This window comes from Pelmatolapia mariae, linkage group LG15 (genome assembly GCF_036321145.2).
Source record: "Pelmatolapia mariae isolate MD_Pm_ZW linkage group LG15, Pm_UMD_F_2, whole genome shotgun sequence".
Lineage (NCBI taxonomy): Eukaryota > Metazoa > Chordata > Actinopteri > Cichliformes > Cichlidae > Pelmatolapia > Pelmatolapia mariae.
Window position 1 is genome coordinate 32,918,274 of NC_086240.1, and position 21,482 is coordinate 32,939,755.

The 21,482-nt window shown below is 39.5% G+C and overlaps 1 protein-coding gene across 1 annotated transcript; it reads right to left on the reverse strand.

Annotated features, from left to right (window-relative positions):
• Positions 1-218: 218 nt before the first annotated feature.
• On the reverse strand, positions 219-21,096 carry stxbp6l (syntaxin binding protein 6 (amisyn), like). The gene is made up of 7 exons (XM_063496304.1): positions 20,902-21,096; positions 15,883-16,050; positions 10,689-10,819; positions 10,275-10,593; positions 10,075-10,173; positions 1,169-1,326; positions 219-1,020 (listed from the first exon to the last, which is right to left on the reverse strand). Exons 2-7 carry the CDS (start codon positions 16,034-16,036, stop codon positions 997-999), a joined length of 885 nt encoding a protein of 294 aa, XP_063352374.1. The 5' UTR covers positions 16,037-16,050; positions 20,902-21,096; the 3' UTR covers positions 219-996.
• Between the last annotated feature and the right edge of the window lie 386 nt (positions 21,097-21,482).

Consider the following 21,482-nt stretch of genomic DNA (forward strand, 5'->3'; position numbering starts at 1 on the left):
GGTTCTTTGTTTACTTTAAAAAAAATAGTGTCTCCTTCACATCTTTTGTACTGTGAGACTAATATGTGGACTTTTTTTTTAAATTTTTTACTATTAGAGGAACAGCTGATACCCTGTATAAGCTCAACATGTTTTATTTAATTAGATCACAGAGAAGAGTTGATAGGTTTAAAGAAAAATTTCAGACATCTACCACATATATAAAATGCCACTAGAAGCAATAAAGAAACCATTTAATAGAAGTTTGGTTAGAATGAGTCAGTCTGATTTAATTAATCCTCTATTCACTGCTGTGAGTCTTCTAAAGGCAGCATTTAAACATCCTTAAGGTACCCTGTACCCTAACCACTTAAAATAAACCATCGTATCTACCTTCACTCCACTTTCTAAGACAATACTAACATGGACTAAATGACATACACAGCACAGCAGCGTAAATACAGCGTGACACTTTGATGTTCAGGAAACATAATGTGAACATAGTAGACAACACATAAGACACTGGACAGTGAGTGTACATACACACGCACAAAAAGACAGAAGGATAACAACAACTGATAATGCCAGACTGAAGAATACTATGAAATATACAAATTAAAGCACATTAAATCAACATAAAATCTAACTAAATCAAATGGAGTAATTAATGCCATTCACTGAAAGCAGTACTAATTCTTCTCTGGAGTGGCTTTCAAATAAATTTCAAGGCTATTGTACAAAAGCTAAAATACAAAAGCTATTTTACAACAACACAAATGTTAAATAAATACACTTTTTCCTTTTCATAAAAGTATCTGACAACAGACAAAACACAGTTCAAGTGATATTTATGGGCAGAGGCGCCCCAGAACACAGGGACATGTTATTTAGCTGTCTTTGATACATTTAGTTATAATAGAAACAAATTAGTGACAGCCTGGAGCCCAAGAGTAAATCTTCTTATATTCTTCTTATTAGCATCTTCCAGAGTTAGCGGTATTCTCTCTCCAATACACTCTACTTTGAATACTTCAGGGCTAGCTGTATAGGAAATAGAACAACAGAAATAAAAAATATATGGCAGTTAAACCTTGACAAACAATTGTGCAAATATGGGTTATCTATTCTACTGTGTATACTATATACAATTTTGAATTATTAATCTAGCAGAGAAGGCTGTATATGTTACCTTATGAGCAGTGTCTGCAAACTGCTGGACTTTGTGTGTCAGTTCCACAGTTTTGTCCTCAGCACGAGTTAGTCTGTCTCCACGCTCGCCCAGAGTAACATTCACCCTCTGGACTAAATTACCTACACTTCTGCCTTTGGTACGGTTCCGCATTTGACCTGTTTATATACACACACATACACACACAAAAGAATATTGAGAGAATTTTATACTTGTCTGTTTAGTAAGAAAATAGTGGACCAAATACCTTTACAATATGTCCAGTATCTTAAACTTAGGTCCATATTTCTTGAGCTTCTGAAAATCAGACACTATTTTTAAAAATTGTTGTAATTTCTAAAAAGTAGAAGCCATACTTTTGCAAAACTGCACTTAATCTCATTTGATTTTTTTCTTTCTTTTCTTGGTTTGTTGTTTGTTTGTTTGTTTGTTTGTTTAAAATGTAATGAACAGAAGTGGACAGAGGCAAAATGACAAAAGAAAGAGTCACTGCCCAAATAATTACTGTACCATAACCTAACTGTATAACAGCATTGGACTGGCATATATGAAAATGGACGCTTGTAACAAAGTCCAATGCTGTATGTGACCCAGGTCGGTTTGGCGTAACTAAAGGCTGTAGCAAACCCGCGGGACGTTGGGTGTGGGTATTGTTCCAGGCGCAGGGAGTGCAGGCCCTCACATACTCCCTGACATCTTTGTCCAGAGTATCCCACCAGAAATACCTCATGAATAAAGAAGTGGTCTTACTATTCCTTGAATGGCCAGTATTTGGCCAGTATGAACCCAGTCCAAGACAGGATGCTGCTGGCACATAGCGTTGATTCGCTGGTCCAGTTTCCAGGTCAGTTTCAGTCTCCAGCAATGTCCGGCTATGTACCCAATCTTGCATGTAGAGGGGAGGATGGTTGGGAAATACAAATGATCAGTTCGGGGACGAACTGGTGAGAAAGTGTGTCATGTTTGTCATTACGAGAATCTGGGCAGAAAGAAATGTAAAAAATGTGCCTGGTGTGCCTTTAGTCTCTGCCACTCCTCCAGGGAGGTTTAACTGCTAACAGCTCCTGGTCACCCACATCATAATTTCTCTCTACAGGGGTGAGGCGACGAGAAAAAAAGGCACACGACTGGAGTTTAGCTTGGTGACCAGAACGCTGGGACAGGACTTCCCTGACCCCAGTGTCGGAGGCGTCTACCTCCACGATGAATGGTTTGTCTGGTGAACAGATGTTTTAGTGATGAAAACAGTGTCAGCTTCAGGTGACCAGGTGAATGGAACATTGGTGGACGTGAGGCATGTTAAGGGTGAGGCTACCGGGCTTGTAGCTGCGTATAAACCATCTGTAGAAATTGGCAAACCCCAAGAACCGTTGAAGACGCTTCCGTGATGTGGGAGTTGGCCATTGCTTGACCGCTTGGGCTTTGGCCAGACCTGCCTTCACCTGCCCTCCTACCAGGATGTAGCCAAGAAAAGACACAGACGGTAAGTGAAATTCACAATTTCAAGCTTTGACATAGGATTTTCTTACCAGGAGGTGCATGGACATGAGCTTGGTGTTCCTCGAGTTTTCAGTAGATCAGAACATCATCCAGATTTACAAAAATGAATCTGTTCAAAAAGTCTCTAAGAATATCATTCACAAGGGCTTGGAAGACTTGGGGCATTGGTTAGCCCAAAAGCATTACCAAATATTCGAAATGTCCAAGTGGTGTATTGAATGCAGTCTTCCATTCATCTCTCTGTCTTATGCGAATCAAGTGATATGCGTTGCAGAGGTTGATTTTGGTAAATATTGTGGCACCATGAAGATGTTTGAAAGCAGAGTTTATTAAAGGCAGTGGGTATTTGTTTTTGACTGTGATGTCATTCAGACCCCTATAATCTATGCACAGATGAAGGGTTCTGTTCTTCAAGGATGGGGAGATTATGCCTGCTGCGAGAGATTCCTGAAAATATTTTTCCATGGCTGCTCGTTCAGGCCAGGACAAGATGTAAAGACAGCTAGTGGGAAGAGAGATCCGGGGAGGAGTTCAATCGTGCAATCATATGGTCTGTGAGGTGGAAGTGAGATGGCATTTTGTTTACTGAAAAACTCCTGTAAGTCATGCTACTCAGATGAGATGGTAGAGAGATCTGGAGTGGTGTTGTTATGGGCATGAGGTTCTACATATTTGGGTGGGCAAACGGAGGTGAGACAGTTTAAGTGACAGAACCGCGACGGAGGCAAGTTACAGTACTGGAAGGGGAGCAGGAGTGACAGGAACTGGAAGAGCGTGAACCAAAGGCCTGTGGGGTCTGTAGTTCTTCTCAGCTTCTATTTCTTTCAGGCGGTTGTCAATCCTTAGGGAAAGGGAAACTAACTCCAGAAACTGCAAAAGAGGCAGGCTAATCGTGAAAGACGAGCTGATCTTTCATGGTTTCATTTAGCACTTGCAAAAATATCCCCTGTAACATCCGATCTGGCCAGCCTGTCATCCAGTGGGGTGGTTTGGTTTAAACTAGATTAAAACCAACAATGCTCTTAAAAATATATATATATTAAAATAAAATAATTAAACATGCTAAGCGAAAATGGATTTAGCTACATTCTGGACCATGTTTCCAGAATGCACTAGCTAGCGAGCTGATTGGAGACCGTAACAGCCAATCAGAATTTTTGCATCCAAGACTTTGATTGGTTGGTTTTGTGGCACACTTATAATGGTGTACAGAGAGTTGTACGCGCACAAAGCAGAGATGTTGTGAGTGCGAACGACACACTGAAAGCAGGTCAGCAGATGTCTGTCAGCACACAGAGCAGAGATCTGAGCAAGAGCAAATGCCAACAACTGAGCGAGAGGGGCTGTTATTGTGTGTGTATATAGATAATAGCAAAAACGGAAATACATTTCTTGCAAGCAGCAATGAATTTTGTTTGCTCAAATTAAACTTTTGTTACCTCATAATAATTTTCTCCTCAACATGCAACATTCGCACTTGGAAATTGAAAAAATAACACCATATTTTTGGATGTATTAGTTTCTGCGGTCTCAACTCTATCACAATGAAAAATACACTTTTTGACATCACTGTACGCACAGTACACAGTGACACCAAAGTCAAATAATGACCATTAATAAGCATTCTTAAAAAGAAAGGGGATATGGTAATATACAAAGGTGAAAAGATGTATAATATTATGCTTGCCCAAATTTGTAGCTATAACAGCTTCAACGCCTCTGTGAAGGCTTGAGTCCAACTCCTAAAAAAAAAAAACCTCACACCATAAATCACCCTTCACCAAACCTTACACTTGAAGGTATTGAAACTGAAAGCAGCTGACCTGAAAGAGAGGGTCATAGCTAAACTGGGAACTGGACCATCCAAGGCTGATTACCAAGACTATGTGAAGTACCCTCTAAAGGTCTACTAGAAGATAGTATGGAGAATCAACCAACTGGGACCATCAGTAAGAACAAGCAGCTGATGTACACCACAGCAACAGTGATCCTTGAGATGCTTGGCTACAAGTTGAACAGCCACAAGAAGAAGGAGACTAGAGACCAAGATCAAGGCAGCACAAACAGAAACTAGTTAACTATCCTAGCTGTAGAAAGGTATGAGAATGGGTTCCAAAAAGTTAACTACAATGCTCAGTGGCTAGGAGCTAAGAGCAGCCACAGCTTCCCTGAACAGGCTTTGGTAACCAGACATCCAAGAAAGAGTCTCAAGCATGAAGAGTTGGACAACATCAGGCCCTAGCATAATTCATGCCTACAGGATAAGATGCACCCAGAATGGCTAACCAAAGAAAGAACAGCCCTGATCCTCAAGGATCTCCGGTAAGGACAAGTCTTATCCAAATACCAGCCAATAACCTGCATCAGCACAACATGGAATGTCTTGTCAGGCATCATAGTGGCCATGATGAACAGGCACATAGCTCAATACATCAGCAGGGCCCAGGAAGAAATAGGCGGAAACACCAGTAAGACCAGACTGACCAACCTGTGTATTGCCTGAACTGAATAAAAGAAAGCCTCTATGACTCAATGCCTCACACATGGACCCTAAGAGCGTTTATCTGGAATTTGCTGAGGAATGTGATGAATAACAATAGAGGCCAAGTTCAAACCAATTTCATATGTCACCATCAAGTGCAGGATTTGCCAAAGAGATACTTTATCCCCACCGCACACATTAACTCTGTGGATAAAACATAAAGTTCACCAGGGAAGACACAAATGATAACAGGTTGCCATTCCTGGACTGCGCCGTGCGCATTGAAGAGACTGGAAGCCTCAACATTGAAGTTTACTGGAAGCCCACACACATGGACCAGTACCTCCTCTTTGACTCCCACCACCCTCTGGAACACAAACTTGGAGTAATCAGGACCTTATAACAAATGTTCCCTATAAGTACGGAGGGAAAAAGAGGGAACACACACATGTAAAGGAAGCTCTCAAAAACATGTGGTTATCCTAATTGGGCTTTCATCAAGTCAGCAAAGATGCACAGAAAAGAAGATCAGACACCAGTCAGGGAGGATAAGAAAGACAAACACAACAACGTTGTCATCCCCTATGTGTCAGGGCTTCGCTGTGTGGAGGTGAGGAAGAGCGGACCCAAACGCAGGACTCACAGGCTAGTGTGGAATGAAGATGGTGTTTATTATACAGAATGGATGAACAGAACATGAGACGGACGACTGGCTGACTGACTGACTGACTGAAAGACTGACTGAACTGAATCGAACTGGAACATACATGCGGGGTAGACAACGTTAATGACTAGACAATGAACTGGTGGAAACTGACGACTTAAATACACAGACTGATGAGGATGATAATGAGAGACCGGTGAGTACACAGCTGAACAATGTGGCTAATGACACATATAGTGGAACTAGAACATAATGCACAGAGACAGAAAGTTGGCACAGTGAAACACGAGCATGTAGAAAATAAACTGAACATGAACAAACTGAAGTCGCTGGGTCAACGACCCAGGAACCCTGACACTATGTAGCCAGTGTATCCGAAAAACTCAGGAGAGTCTTCTCCAGGCACGACATCCCAGTTTACTTCAGACCCAGCAACAAACTCAGACAGAAACTGGTTCATCCCAAAGACAAAACTCCTAAACACAAACCTAACAATGTAGTGTATGCTGTAGTGTAGCAAGGAATGCCCAGACCTCTACATTGGAGAGACCAAACAGCCACTTCATAAACGCATTGCACAACATAGAAGAGCCACCTCCACGGGACAAGACTCGGCTGTCCATCTGCATCTAAAGGATAAAGGTCACTTTTTCGAGGATGCCAATGTTCACATTTTGGACAGAGAAGATGGTTTGAAAGGAGTGAAAGAGGCCATCTATGTCCACTGTGAACGGCCATCTTTGAACAGAGGCGGTGGTTTACGACACTAGTTGTCTGCAATCTATAATCCAGTTTTGAGGTCTCTTAACAGACGCCTTAACGCCCACTCACATTCTGGGAAATCACATGATAGGGTGGGGCTAGGTTTCACCATGAGCTCACCCGAAACCTTGGCTGATTGTGACCCACACCCCTTTTCACACCTTGGCCCATGTGATTAGGTAGAGGATTATTAGGGGGTCCATTGTCCCCCCCGGGACACTCAACAGGGCCTAAATATGGGACTCTTCACCATTTGACCCTAGAACTGAAGAAGCTTCTTGGATGAGAGGTGAGAGGTGAAACATCTTCAAGCAACTTAAAGAAGTCCAGATGCTTTTTTTCTTTCCAAGCTCAGTTCAACTTATACACCAATATGCTGATAACATTTTGAAATGCAAGTCTACTGATACAAACAAATTCATACTATTACCATCATCCTCTGCTAGCATTATCAATAGCAACACATTGTTAAGCTATTGCTGTGGAACTGTTTACTTTTAATTGTGGTGCAGCTTGGCATGTGTCCCATCAATTACACTGGCCCTATTACTGGTTTCAGTGGAATGCTGTGCTCACTCTTAGTCACAGAACTAATGCCAGCTATTGTATGAACCTCCCTGAAACAAACAAAGTCTCATTTCATGTCGGGATCTCATTACAAAGAGGCCTTTCTCTGGCAACAGAAAGGTGCAGCTCAGCAAGAACAATAGACAAAAAGAGAGAAGGGAAAATGACTCTGAGACATGCTGAGGATACAATGAGCTGAGGAGTCCCAATGCCATAACATTAAGACAGGAGGAAATCTGTGAATCAAAGTGTTTTTTGAGCCGTACAATAGACTTTTTAGAAATCCTCTAGACCTAGTACCAATTTCAGAAAAGGATCGCCATTTCATTTGATCTATTAGAATCATCTGGAGGAAGTTCCTGTGAATAAGATGTAAAAAAGGTCTTGTATCAGATCTTATATCAGATCTTATATCTTATATCATCAGACAAACCCATGATTTGTTTAGTGCATGCTGGGGGTGTACAATAGGTGTACAATAGGACACAAGGCACATTTAACCATACATTCATACAGTGTTTTATTCCATACACCTTATCAATGTCACAGGCAATTTAGAATCAGTTAACAAGCATGTCTTTGGACTGTGGGAGGAAGCCAAAATACCCTGAAGAAAACCTACACATATAGATTATAGAAACTCCACAGAGAAACCCCATCCAGGGTTTGGACCTGCAACCTATTCCATCACCATACCAGTTCAGTTAGAATACCACTAGTGTTAGATTCACATTTGATTTACCTAACTTGAGCTATCATTTACTATCCATTTAATGCCTCCAATTTGAGTTTCATTTTTTCACTATCAACAAAAAATGGATTAGCATTTACACAGCATTTGAGTGGTCTCATTGACTCTTCAAAATGGCAGCAGCCTTGTCAAAGCGGGAAGAAATTGTGTTAAATAAAAAAGGATATGAAGCACATTACTTATCACAGAGCTCTCCAAAAGTTGATTCTGTTCATCTGGACGTAGCGTTTTCAGTGGGAGAAACATTTTGTCACTCATCCAAGTGACTTCTTCAGTCTCATCTGACTGCAAGTTTCCCCAATCTTATAAACAGTACATTTGTATAATGACTGAAACTAGCACCATTGAAGGAACAATGGGCTGGGAGGACAGTTCCTTCATCATAATTACAGAGCTGCTTCCCACAATTTCAGGATATTGATATTGTTAACACTTTTGTGCTAAATTTATAGCAGGTAAAACAGGTCTTGAACACCTGGAGCTTGCATGTATTATTTTAGGGTCAATCTAAATAAATATATTTAAAGGTACTGTTGGCATGAAATTCCCACCAGATGCCAGTAACAACTCATCTAATCCACACATGCGAAGAAATCAAACTATAGATGTCCATAAATTATGTCTAATAATGAGAAATGACACAGGGAAAAAATATTAAACACCCTTAATGAAATTTATTTAATACTTTGTACAAGATCCTTTGTTGATGATGATAGCTTCAAGATGCCTCCTGTGTGGAGCAACTAGTCACACTCAGGTGTGATTTTGGCCCATTCCTCCACACAGTCTTCAAATCTGGAAGGTTCAGTGGGCCTCTTTAATGAACTCTGAGCTTTAGTTCTTTCCATAGATTTTCACTTGGATTTAAGTCAGGTGATTGGCTGGGCCAATCACAGCTTTATTTCCTTTCTCTGAAACCAGTTGAGAGTATCCATGGCTGTGTGTTTGGGATCATTGTCTTGCTGATGTGTCCACCCTCATTTCATCTTCATCATCCGGGTAGATGGCATCTGATTTTATCAAGAATGTCTCAGTACATTTTTTCATTCATCCTTCCTTCAATTATATGAAGGTGTTGATATATATTGCTGCAAAGGCTTGTGTTTTTTGGGTTGATATGCAGTGCTTTTTGACCGTCAAACATGGTGTGTATTATGGCATCCAAAGACTTCAGTTTTAGTCTCATCTGACTAGACTATATTCTGTCAGTAATTCACAGGCTTATCTAAATGTTATTTATCAATCTTTAAACGGACTTCAACATGCTTCCGCAATGATGTCTTGCTTGGTGAGCATGCACACAGGCAACGGGAATTGTACCTGCCTGTTCCTGTTCTTTCCGTAGTGCTCTGTAAGTGGTCTATGGCTCTTGGACAACTCTTCTGATAATTGTTTTCACTCCTCTATCTGAAATCTTGGGGCGAGCACCTGGTCAAGGCCAGTTTATAGTGAAACAGCCAGACCAAGTTTTAATTCATTTGAATGTCTAATAAAATTTGGCAACTGTGCCAACACAGTGCAGAGCAGCTACCCAGAGCTCAGTTATCTTGTTAATAATTTTGCATCTTGGCTGAGTACAACTCTGGATACTGGGGTTGCTCTAAAAAATAAAGTATCAAATCAGAAGTACTTGACTCCCTGGTATAACTCTCAAACATGTACCTTAAAGCAGATAACTCATAAGCTGGGGAGGAAATGGCGTCTCACTAATTTAGAAGAGCAAAATTTTGCTTTTTAGCAAAATTATAGGCTGATCTCCAACCTTCCTTTTATCTCAAAGGGTTAGGGTTTTCTTAAAAGACTAGTTGTAAAACAGCTTACTGATCATCTGCAGTGTGGGCAGTGGTTTATTTGAGTCTGTTTCAGTCAGGTTTCAGAGCTCATCACAGAACAGAAACAGCTTTAGTGAACACATAAACTTCTTATGACAGTGGACTCATCTCTGTACTTTTTCTGCTAGACCTCACTGCAACATTTGATACTGTTGACCATAGTATTTTATTACAGAGATTAGAGCATGCTGTAAGTATTACAGGTTAGCAGTACTGACAGATTTAAAGATTAACTGTCATTTGATATATAACTACCTTCAGTCTGGGTACTAATACAGACAAAACCCTCTTTTCATTAAACCTGTTAAAACATTAAACCTCTATATGTTCCTTTAGTCACTACCTTACCTTGACCTGGTGAGGGACTTCGGTTTGAAACCATCAAGTTTTTTATACGATTCAAGAAGGCTTTGCAGCGATAGATGACCAGATTCATGGTGCGGGCATCTAAATGAACAAACATAACACATTACAACAAAACAAAATTTTAACAAAAATTCTGTTAAGAAATAACTCTTATCATAACCTCAGTAACCATGAGACACTACCTTGTGTTAGTTTGGACTGGCAGTTAATGAATTCTGTGTGTTTGGGAAGAACAAAGCTCTTCCGTCGTGCCTGTAGGTTTTTGGATTCATAGGTATCTGGGTAACCAGCTCCTTTCAGTTCTTGATCACATTTATCAACTCGTCCCTGCTGGCTTGCCTTTCCCACCTTCCTTGACTTTCCCAGACCACCTGCTTTCTCCTCCCAGTGGGTTTGACAGGCGTGGTACAGGATCTGGACAAAAATACACTTGTCTGCTGAGGAGCTAGCCACCCACTGGTCCACAGCATTGTCAAAAACCAAATCAAACTCTGGGCTGTCCTGAAAGAGGAGGACACAGGAAAACAAACAAAGCTGGCAAACAACTGAATGCATATGAAATGTAATGTAAGGATACAACAGGTAATGCTGCTGACCTTGTTGGGGTTAATCCCGTTGACCTGTTGGAGTTGTTCAACTGTCCACTGGGACCTCCTGATGAAGGAGGAGGAGCCTCCAAACCGCTTCACCTTGGTAATGTGAAGCTGAGGAGGTCTGGTGTTGGTAACTAGGAAATAAATGCAAACCACAATATCAGAATTTAAAGCTTGTAATAATAATTTTACTAAGACCAGAGATTTTGTTCTGATAATTTTAAACTAAACTTTTTTACCGTAAAAAAGATAATTGATAACCAAAGAACTGAACATTTAGAGTAGATTTCTTTTCATTTAGATGGTAAAAAATTGCCTGCCCTTGAAGGCTACAAAAATAATACATTCATTAGAAGCTTTGCAATTTGCAAAAAGAGCTTGGGCACAGTGTTACTGGAGGCCAAGGTAATGCCACCCAAGCATCTGACTAGATATCATATTTTGAATATTTGACTGAGGACTGAGTACAATAACTTCAGTTTTATCTGAATTTTTTAAGCGCATCATCACCAGAAGATTATTTGCAAGTTTTCAGTTTGTAATGAACAAATCAACTGAATAGAAGCAAACCCAGCAATGCATCTTCCATTTATGCTCCTGGAGGTCATAGGCCTCAAAAATCACTTAACACTCATTTACTGTTTCACTTTTTTAGTTTGTTTGTTAGTTTTTATAATTTGTTCAAATCAATATGTCACCTTCATAAAATGTGAAAGTAGTTTGAGTCACTGCAGCACCTTTCAAGAATGCTTTTTGGTACTGCATAACCTCTGGCTGGTGGTGTTGTGTTTGTTGAAAAATAGCTGACAACTGTCAATGTCAGCGTAAGTTCTCCTTCAATGTCTTTTGCAGACTTTCTAGCAAAAGCAAGTTTATTAAAACAATATTTTAGTCTTTTCATCAGTTAGAACCAAATGAAATAAATAAAATATTCTGATCAAAACAAAGAACATTAAAGTTATATGCTGGGAGCTGCAAATGGTACTCCCAAACACCCAATCTGGGGTCTATTTTTTATCCTACTGAACAAACTGGCCACACCTTGCATCAGATTTTTATAATGCTGACATCGAGGGGCAGAGAAGCAATGGCAGTAACAGTCCAGACACAGTCAATCACTCAAGTTTACTATTATACGCAATGGATAATTATGAATGCCTTAAGAGTTGCACAAATTAATAGGGTTTTTGAGGAGATCTCTTTGTGTCATTAGTGTGTGTGTGTGTGTGTGTGTGTGTGTGTGTGTGTGTGTGTGTGTGTGTGTGTGTGTGTGAATGGACATGGTCATGATGGGAGGGGTTCACTGCACCCTGCTGGGATGGTTGTTCGTTCCAGAGTGTGTGGCTGGATGTTCAATTCAATTTTATTTATACAGCTCCAAATCATAACAACAGTTACCTCAAGGCGCATTATATTGTAAGTAAAGAACCTACAATAATACATACAGAGTGAAAACCCAACAATCACATGACCCCCTGTGAGCAAGCACTTTGGCAACAGTGGGAAGGAAAAACTCCCTTTTAACAGGAAGAAACCTCCGGCAGAACCAGGCTCAGGGAGGGGCGGCCATCTGCCGCAACCAGTTGGGGTGAGAGAAGGAAGACAGGATAAAAGACATGCTGTGGAAGAGAGTCAGAGATTAATAACAAGTATGATTCAGTGCAGAGAGGTCTATTAACACATAGTGAGTGAGAAAGGTGACTGAAGAAGAAATATAGAATCTGCTGGGAATCCCCCAGCAGCCTACACCTAAGGGGGGACTCAGGGTCACCTGATCCAGCCCTAACTATATGCTTTAGCAAAAAGGAAAGTTTGAAGCCTAATCTTAAAAGTAAAGATAGTGTCTGTCTCCTGAATTCAACCTGGAAGCTAGTTTCACAGAGGAGGGGCCTGAAAACTGAAGGCTATGCCTCCCATTCTACTTTGAAATACTCCAGGAACAACAAGTAAGCCTGCAGTCTGAGACCAAGGAGCTCTAATGGGGTGATATGGTACTATAAGGTCATTAAGATAAGATGGGGCCTGAGTAGGAATTTGAATTCAAACCTAGATTTAACAGGGAGCCAATAAAGGGTTTCTATACTGTCTTGAATATGTTAATATGCTAATGGGACAAATAAGTAGCCATGAATATTGTATTTTGATTGTTATACATCAGAAAATTGCGAAGCCTTTATTTTGACACCTGGATAGACAGGGAAGCTTTTATTTTGACATGTCTATAGACAGGAAGCAGGAAGTGCAGAAAACAGTGGGAATGGCTACCCCTTTGTAATCATTTGTATTGAATCCAAAACAATCCTTCAGAGGAGTCCTTCAGAAAGCAATGGTTGTAAGTTCTGTCAGTTCTATTAGGTAATTAATAATAGTGTTTTGTGACATTATTTTGTACCTTCTTTGAAGTGCAGTAGTTATAGGTATAGCCTCTGAGCTAATGATACAAGCGTACACCCACCGACTACCTGCTCATTTTTCGTTGTATTAATGTCAGACTGTATATTTACAGGATTCTTATTTTGTAGTCTCCTATGTTAGTGCCTAACTATACTTACATGCTGATTATATGACAATCCTTTGTGTTTTTGTGTTTTATATGTGTTTTTCTAGTTTCACTCCAGTTCATTGATGTTAGTTCAGCGTGATTGCTATGTACAAAGTCATTAAAGGAGCAAGTACGCTTGTCTTCCTGGCTCTTGAAAAGGAGTTTGGCTGGCTGTTTATCTATGCTCACAGTCAGAGAGTTCAACACATAGAGAGAACAGTACAGAAGCCAATATGGGAGGAATATGATCTCTCTTTCTAGTCCCTGTCATTATGGTTGCTGCAGCATTTTGGATTAACTGAAGTCTTTTCAGGGAGTTTTTAGGACATACTGATAATAACCTCAGTTTTATCGGAATTTAGAAGCAGAAAATTAGAGGCCATCCAGGTCTTTATGTCTTTAAGACATTAGTGCAGTTTAACTAATTGGTGTGTGTTATCTGGTTTCATGGATAGATAAAGTTGGGTGTCATCTGCATAGCAGTGAAAATGTATGCTATGCCATGTGATGACACTGCCTAAGGGAAGCATGTATAATGTAAACAGAATTGGTCCTAGCACTGAACCCTGTGGAACTCTATAATTAACCTTAGTGTGTGTAGAGGACTCTCCATTTACATGAACAAACTGGAGTCTATTAGCTAGATATGATACAAACCACTGTAGTGCAGTACCTGTAATACCTACAGCATGCTCTAATAGAATATAATGGTCGACACTATTGAACGCTGCACTGAGGTCTAGCAGGACAAGCACAGAGATGAGTCCACTCTCAGAGGCCATAAGAAAAAGATCTTCCGGGTAGCGGGTGTTTCTTGGGTCAGCCCAGTGACCCTGATCTTGGTTCACACCAGGGTGGTTGGTCTCTCCTGGGGTCGGCTGTCCAATGCCCATGGGATTCCCACCCCTTGGTCGTGTGTGCCCCATCTAGGGCCTTCTCCTGCTGGATGGGCGCGCAGATATCGGCGAAATGTGTGGCCTCAGGTCTTCAGTACTCTTTGGGGCTGTGGTTCTCCCGGATCCATCTCGGTCTGTCTTTGGCTCCTGGGGGGTGTTATTGTGGCTTACCACCCTCATTTTCAAATATATTTTGTAAACCAGACAGACACACTCAGTCACACATGCACTCTCTCACTCTCAACAGGCAGAGTAAGACTGAGGACTAAATACACAGAGGTTAACTGTCACAGACCCAGTACCATGATAGAGTGTGTCTCATGCTTCCTGTTTTATTTTGATAGTGTGCTATTTTATTTTAATAGTGCATTATGTTCAGCTTTATTTCCCTTTCCTGTTAGTCTGATTAGTTCCAGCTGTGTTTCCTCTTCCCTCATTATCCTCCATGTATTTAGTACTCGGTATTCCCCTGCCTGTTGTCAAGTCATCCCTCGTTGCTGTTTGTGTCACTGTGGTTTTCTCGCTACTCCTAGTTCAGGTTCTATTTTCTTGTTTGTAGTGTTTGAGTTTCCTACAGCAATAAAAGCTGCCTTCCTTAGTTTATCCCTTATGTTTAAGTCCTGCATTTGGGTCCAGCCTTTGCCTGCCACACAGCCAGCGTTGACAAATACTACGTGCAGGTGCATGTCACACACATGACTTTGTTTATATAAGATCCTAACACATGCAGAGAGAGCCCGTTCTCACTCCCGAGGCGTAACATCCCGACGTTTTGTCACGTCCTGCGGCGTTCCTGAGGAACGCGAAAGGTGACCTTCCACGTTGTTATGGTACGCGGCGGTTTCCAGCCCTGTACTGCAGCCCTAAACTTAACCTTATCACTAAGCCTAACCATAACCTTATGCCTAACCTTAACCATAACCTTATGCCTAACCATAACCTTATTCCTAACCTTAACCATAACCGTATCCCTACGCCTAAACCTAACCTTATCACTAAACCTAACCATAACCTTATGCCTAAACCTAACCATAACCGTATACCTAAGCCTAAACCTAACCTTATCACTAAACCTAACCATAACCTTATTCCTAACCTTAACCAGCAGTTTAATGAGGTGAAATAGTGTTTTCTAAAGCGATTTTAAGGGAAAAAGCGAAGATGTGTAGATTGAGTCCAAACGGTTCTCATGTGTCCGCAGTTTTCCGATGTCGTGACGTAGGAACGCCTTGGGTGCCCGAAAACGTAATATGTTGACGATTTGTCACCTAGCGTAAAATGTTACGATTTGGGAGTGAGAACGGGTTGGCAGAGACTATGTCAGTTGACTATGCTTGCTATTTCCATTAACATATAAAAAACACAAGCTTGCAAAAGTGATGAGCAGTGTTGGACTTTTCTTAATATACGTTAAAACCTGTTTTAATTCACATATATCACAAATTATTTATGTTTCATTTTTTTTCCCCATAACGAAATTTTATTCTTCCTTGTCTCCAAAAAATATGGAATAGGATCATGATTGAGATCTCACAGTATTAAAGTTGTATGACATATTCTCTGATATTAATGGGGTTTTAAGCAAAAAAAAAACAAACAAAAACAAAATTTTGAGATCATAATTTCTCAGATTTGAGTCACAAAAATATGAATGTGCCCTCTCTGATTTTTTTTATGACTCTAATGGCCTGACTAGAACTTCAACCTACAGTTTTATTTTTTTAATCAGAAACATAGAGTGCTTAATATAGACTTTTACCTGATATACAGATGAATGTGGCATAATCCCCTTTAGGTCCAGTAGGCAGGAAAGCCATTCTCTTTTTTTTCCTCCTCCTCACCTCCACCGCCACCAGCATCCGCTCATCACGAGGGATGAAGATCTCTTTGTTAATGGCAGACTGAATGTTCATTGTTGTCCAGAAACCTACACAAATAAATGATATACATGACTGTTCTTGTTATCCTTGGTTAGGAATAATTAACATCCTATCATTACATCTGAGAGAGGGCAAACAGACTTAACATCCAGCCTTTTATGTTTAAAGTGATACAGAGCAGAGTTTATGTATATGTGTTTTTGCTAATAATAAATCATCTTTAATTCTTAATGAAATATAATTAAAGTATAAGTCTGATTAATATGATTAATGAGAAATGCAATTTGAATAATGAAATCTTTCTAATACTTGAGTTCTGACCTCCTGGCCTTTAACTGAGATTTGATGTGTGTGTGCTTCTGTGCTGGGACTGTTTGTACCAACAGGAAATGCAAACATAGCACACAGCATAGATTTTGCCTCAGGCCTTTAGTGCTTGGTCAGGATGTCTAAGCAAATATTCACTGAATGTCTGACTTTAACATGTATGGCTGAATAAGAGAAATTACATTTAGTATATTTTAATTGAAAAACAGAGTGATGGATTTAATAATAAATCATATTAAAGTAAAACATGGAAAAGAATCTTTAAACTACATTTTAAATCATGTTAAATTAAGGTCACACAAATAGGGTCTACAAATAGGGTCTGGCTGGACATCTGGTGACTAGATTTTAACACCGATGATTAGATGTCCAGAGAGAAAAAGAGGGAGGAGAGAGAAGGGGAGAACACATATAAAAACTAACACTAGTTCTTGTGATGGGCAGAAGGCATCATCTGAAGATTTGGCTCTGAGAGTCCACATATATGCCAGATGAGCAACCACTGCCCAGACACTGTGGACCCACTAATTGGGTCTAATTGTAATTTTGACTTTTTCTCTTTGCATTTTTTCTGTGTTGGATTATAAGTTCAGGAGGATTTAGATTTCCATCGTTTCCTAATGGATTACAACTTCCAAGAACTGGGCTCCTTTCCTGTATATTCCCACAGAGATAGGTGCGTTGTTGCCAAGGCGTGCCCATTCACTCCAATCTCTTTGTCCTCAAGGATCAAAATTAAATCAGTTTAGGTTAATTAGATTTAGTCACCAAGTTCACAGATTTAATAGATTGCTGCTGATAATGGATCTGACTGAGGTGAAACCTTGACCAGAGGGCCACCCTGGCAAGCACGCTTTCAGAGGGAGGAGGATCAACATCCAGAGGAATTGAGTAGCAGTCAGAGCTGGGTGAGTCTCCTCCCCTGCTCCATCTGTTTGCTTACTGGGTAATACTCATAGGATCAGAGATTAGTGCTTTTAAATAGAGATTCGTGCCTGGTTGAAGATCAACAAAGCCACTCTCAAAGGACCTCCAATACCAGCATTCACCAATGCAGCAGGTAATTAAAGAGCCTCCATCCAGTGGACCAAGGAATATAAACCTGAGTCAGTCCTCACCATGATATTTAAATTAAAAAAACAGAAGGGGGAAAAAAAGAGTAATTTAATTTGCTAGGGTCACTTTGTCATCATTATAGGCAGAATAAAAGTTTGATACAAAATATGTATTATTTAATGTCTGCTGTCATACATTGATTTACATTTGTTTCTTTTATATCTCATTATTCAGCTGGAACCTGACATGCTGTACAAGTGGTCTCCAGCATAGACATGGTTTCCAGAATGGAGCCTAGCATGTGCCTGCCTGAGGCCAGGGCAAAGATCCACACTGTAATTTTCACTGCACCTTTCATAATGTTGCTTGACATGGTTTAATGACAGAATATCAATCTGTGAACACATTTCGACATGAAATGTATTCGAGTCACAACCTGACTGTGTATAGCCTATATTTAATAAATCACTTTAAAATACAGTTTCTTCATTTTAAAAGTCTCAAAACTTATTTCAATCTCATTTTTCGTCATTGGTCAGCCATGTAAAACAAAAATTAATGTGTAAGTAAGGCTCAGAGAGCTTTTCTTTGGAAAAGCATGTTTTTGGGATACGTCCACAAGTAGAATAGGCGGACTATGTTAAGCTCAGACAGTCTGTTATCCCAGTGACTGACTAAGAGTTTAAGTTAACTCTCTTTCTAGGACAGAAAAATCCAGTTTCCCTCAGTTCAGGGTTAAAAAACTAATAGTCCTTATCTAAACCTGCTGCTTGGAATAGGGGCCTGCAGTTGAAATAGTTATATCTTTCTTTTTTTGTGAAATGCTATAATCAAAGTGTTTTTTACTGGTATTTTCCTTAGCTTTAGGTGGTTTGAGACCGCACAAAGTCTATATGGGGCAGGGGTTTTGGGGTTTTTTGATATCCAGATGTGCTAGTTCAGAGGTCTACTGAAATGACCCCCTCATTTTCCTATCTTATTGGGGGTTGCTGTAGCTCAGGAGGTAGAGCAGGTCACCTACTGACTGGAAGGTTAGTGGATCATTGACTCCTCGAGTCTGCATGCCCAGTATCCTTGGGCAACATACTAAACCCAAGTTGCTCGTATGAATGTTTGTTAGGAAGCACTAAAGACTTAGAAGAAAAGTGCTTGTGTGAATGTGACATGTTGCATAGAGCACTTTGAGTATAGCAGGAGAGTAGAGAAGCGCTATATAAGAATCAGTCCATTTACCATTTTATTGAGGATATCTAATTGACATAATGCTTTCCCTAGCTGCTCACCCTAACCATTAAAAATGAATTACTAATTTGAACCCTTAGCCTAAACCTAACCATTAACTAATTGTAACCCTGATACTAAAACCTAAAAGAGCCTCAGGAATGTCTTCAAACTCGTGGGGACAAGCATTTTGTCCCCATAAATAACTGTTGGTCCCCACAAGAATAGTGGCATGCCAATTTTCTTTCCTCACAAAGATATGTAAGCATGGTACACACACGCACACGCACATGCATCCCACAAAAACATTGTTGATTTACATGCCTGTGCATTTTTGAATTTTTGTGTTCCAGGTGATTTTTGTATGTTTGTTGCATGTTTGTTTTTTCTTACAGGTGCAGCAGTTGGTGGTACATGCATGTTTCTATGCATTTCTATTTGTGCTCTATCGTTTTTTTCTTCACCTGCCTGTCCTGCCCTAGACACTGTCTTACTGTATACCACGTATAATGTAATAAATGAAATAACACAAATAAGCTGCCCGACAGAACAGGATGAAAAAAAAGTAAAATAAAAAAAATAAAAGCTAATAAAGACCTAATTCTTATTTATTACAAAAAGCTCAAAACCATTTGTCGTGTCATAATCGGTCACACTGATAGAAAAATCTCAGTTACAAGTGGCATCTTAGAGATTATGTGAATATAAATATATTTTGTGAATATGATTAATACTGAGTGAAAACAGAACTAAATGCAGTGTCTTAAAATTTAGTGTAATGTACTTGCATTTGTTAAGCACTTTTCTAGTCTTACTTATCATTCATGGCACTCAAGACTAAAAATCACATTCCAGCTCTTCAGGTTTAGAACCTCTATAATTTCTACTGAAAATCAGCTATAAATGATTCTCGGTTATTCTATCCAAATAGCAAAATGACACCAAATCAGGTTCAGATTGGAATCCACTTGCATGATGGGCTGGATCATCATAGATCACAAGGATCACAGACTTAAACCAGGTCAGGCCTGGATCCATTTTGTCTCAAAACAACAATATGTTTGCTTTTACTAATACAACTTTATATATTCTTTAAAGATTTAGAAGGCTGCCCTTCATTATTTAGTTAAAAGTGAATCAGTCAACTTTAAACACAGTTTAAAACATTTCTGCTATTTCTGCTTTTTTAAAATATTTTTTTCTGTAAATCTTCACTAATAGCAGACAACATCAGACACTACAGTTACAGGTGTTTCTATCTTTGAGACACCTTTAGTTGCTCTGCAACATTTGAGAAAGCATTTTGCTATTATTTGTATTTCCATAAGATAGCAACAACTTATATATATCAAGTTTGGAAATTATGAAAATGACTCAGTGATTGTGAAATTAATTATGGCCCTGTCTCTTTCCTTCTTTTGTACCCATCTTGTTTCTGAGCATTACAGAGTCCCTGAGGGACTCATCCCTCACAGGATTGTTTTACATTATTGTTCATTATTCAGTAATCTATGTGTGAATCACTGGACATTGACAGTTTTTCTTATCATCCAAAATGTACATGTTTTGGGAAACAATTTCTGAAACAAAGATTTTCTCTGGTGAGCCAATTCAACAGCTGCATATTATCAACAATATTATAATATTGTTGTTATCACTGACCTATATTTATAAGGTGAGCGTGACCTGTGTTTATAAATGCTCATTTTAATGATAAATGGAGTGGTCCTTATATAGCCCTTTGTCTACTCTAGCTGAGCACTCAAAGCTCTTTATACAACATGTGTCATTCAACCATTCGCACAAGCACTGTTTTCTATACTTTTTCCAACAAAGGTACTTTCAATCTAACATTCATACTTTGATTTGGCATGCAGGCTTGCCCCCCACCCAAATCCTATTTTATTCTAATGCTTCATGTTTGACGGGATGTTTTCTGGTTTGTCTGTTTTTTTGTTGTTGTTTTTTTGTTTTTTGGAGGGGGGGGGGGGGGGGGGTTGACAATTAAACACAATGAACAACAGTGAAATGACAAAGTATTCAGATCTTTGTCTTCAGTAGAGTACCACCATGCATTTACCAGACAAAGACTTTCATTGCTATAGTTATAAACAATGTTATTGTTTCAGCTGCTGTGCAGCTACGCTTCAAATAAATTACATCTTTATAAGACAACCAACCCAAAATTGTATGAAACAGTTAAGTTAAACATGGCTAATTGTGTTTTGACATTTTTATTCCTTACTCTACGTTTTTCACTCATTTACCAAGCGTAAGTCTAAATGTTATCCTACCTGTTCTTGTTTTCTTCTCTATCCAAATCCTGGACTGGTCTTTGTTTCTACTCCAGTGAGACTCTTGTGTTAGTACAGATGTTCAGTTAGTACGTGGTTAAATTGATCAAATACTTCCAAGGCTTCAGTCCTGAATTTATACCCAGGCACACTAAGTGGCGTGCCTTGCTGTGAAGGCACACAGCTACCATAGTCCATCCCATTTCAAAAGGCTGACAGGCACATGGTATGAGCCAGAGAACAGACAGTTGCTGTCTCAAAAACTGAGCTTTCCCTGGAAGTCTTCATTATTACACATGTGCAAATCTTTATCAGCCAATTAGAATATTGTCAAATTATTTAATTTTAATAATTGTATATATCTATATATAGATGTATATATATAAAACTCTTTAAACCTAAAGTAATACTCCGAAGAAGTAGAGCTAGCTGCAGTTTTACTGATTACATTATATTATTTAAATGTGATATTTATTTACTTGTATTGTTTATTATTAATACGATTATTCTCTCCGTTTCCTACTGAAGACACTGCACTCCATGAACACATGAGACAAAAGCCACTACAACCCCAAAGTTTT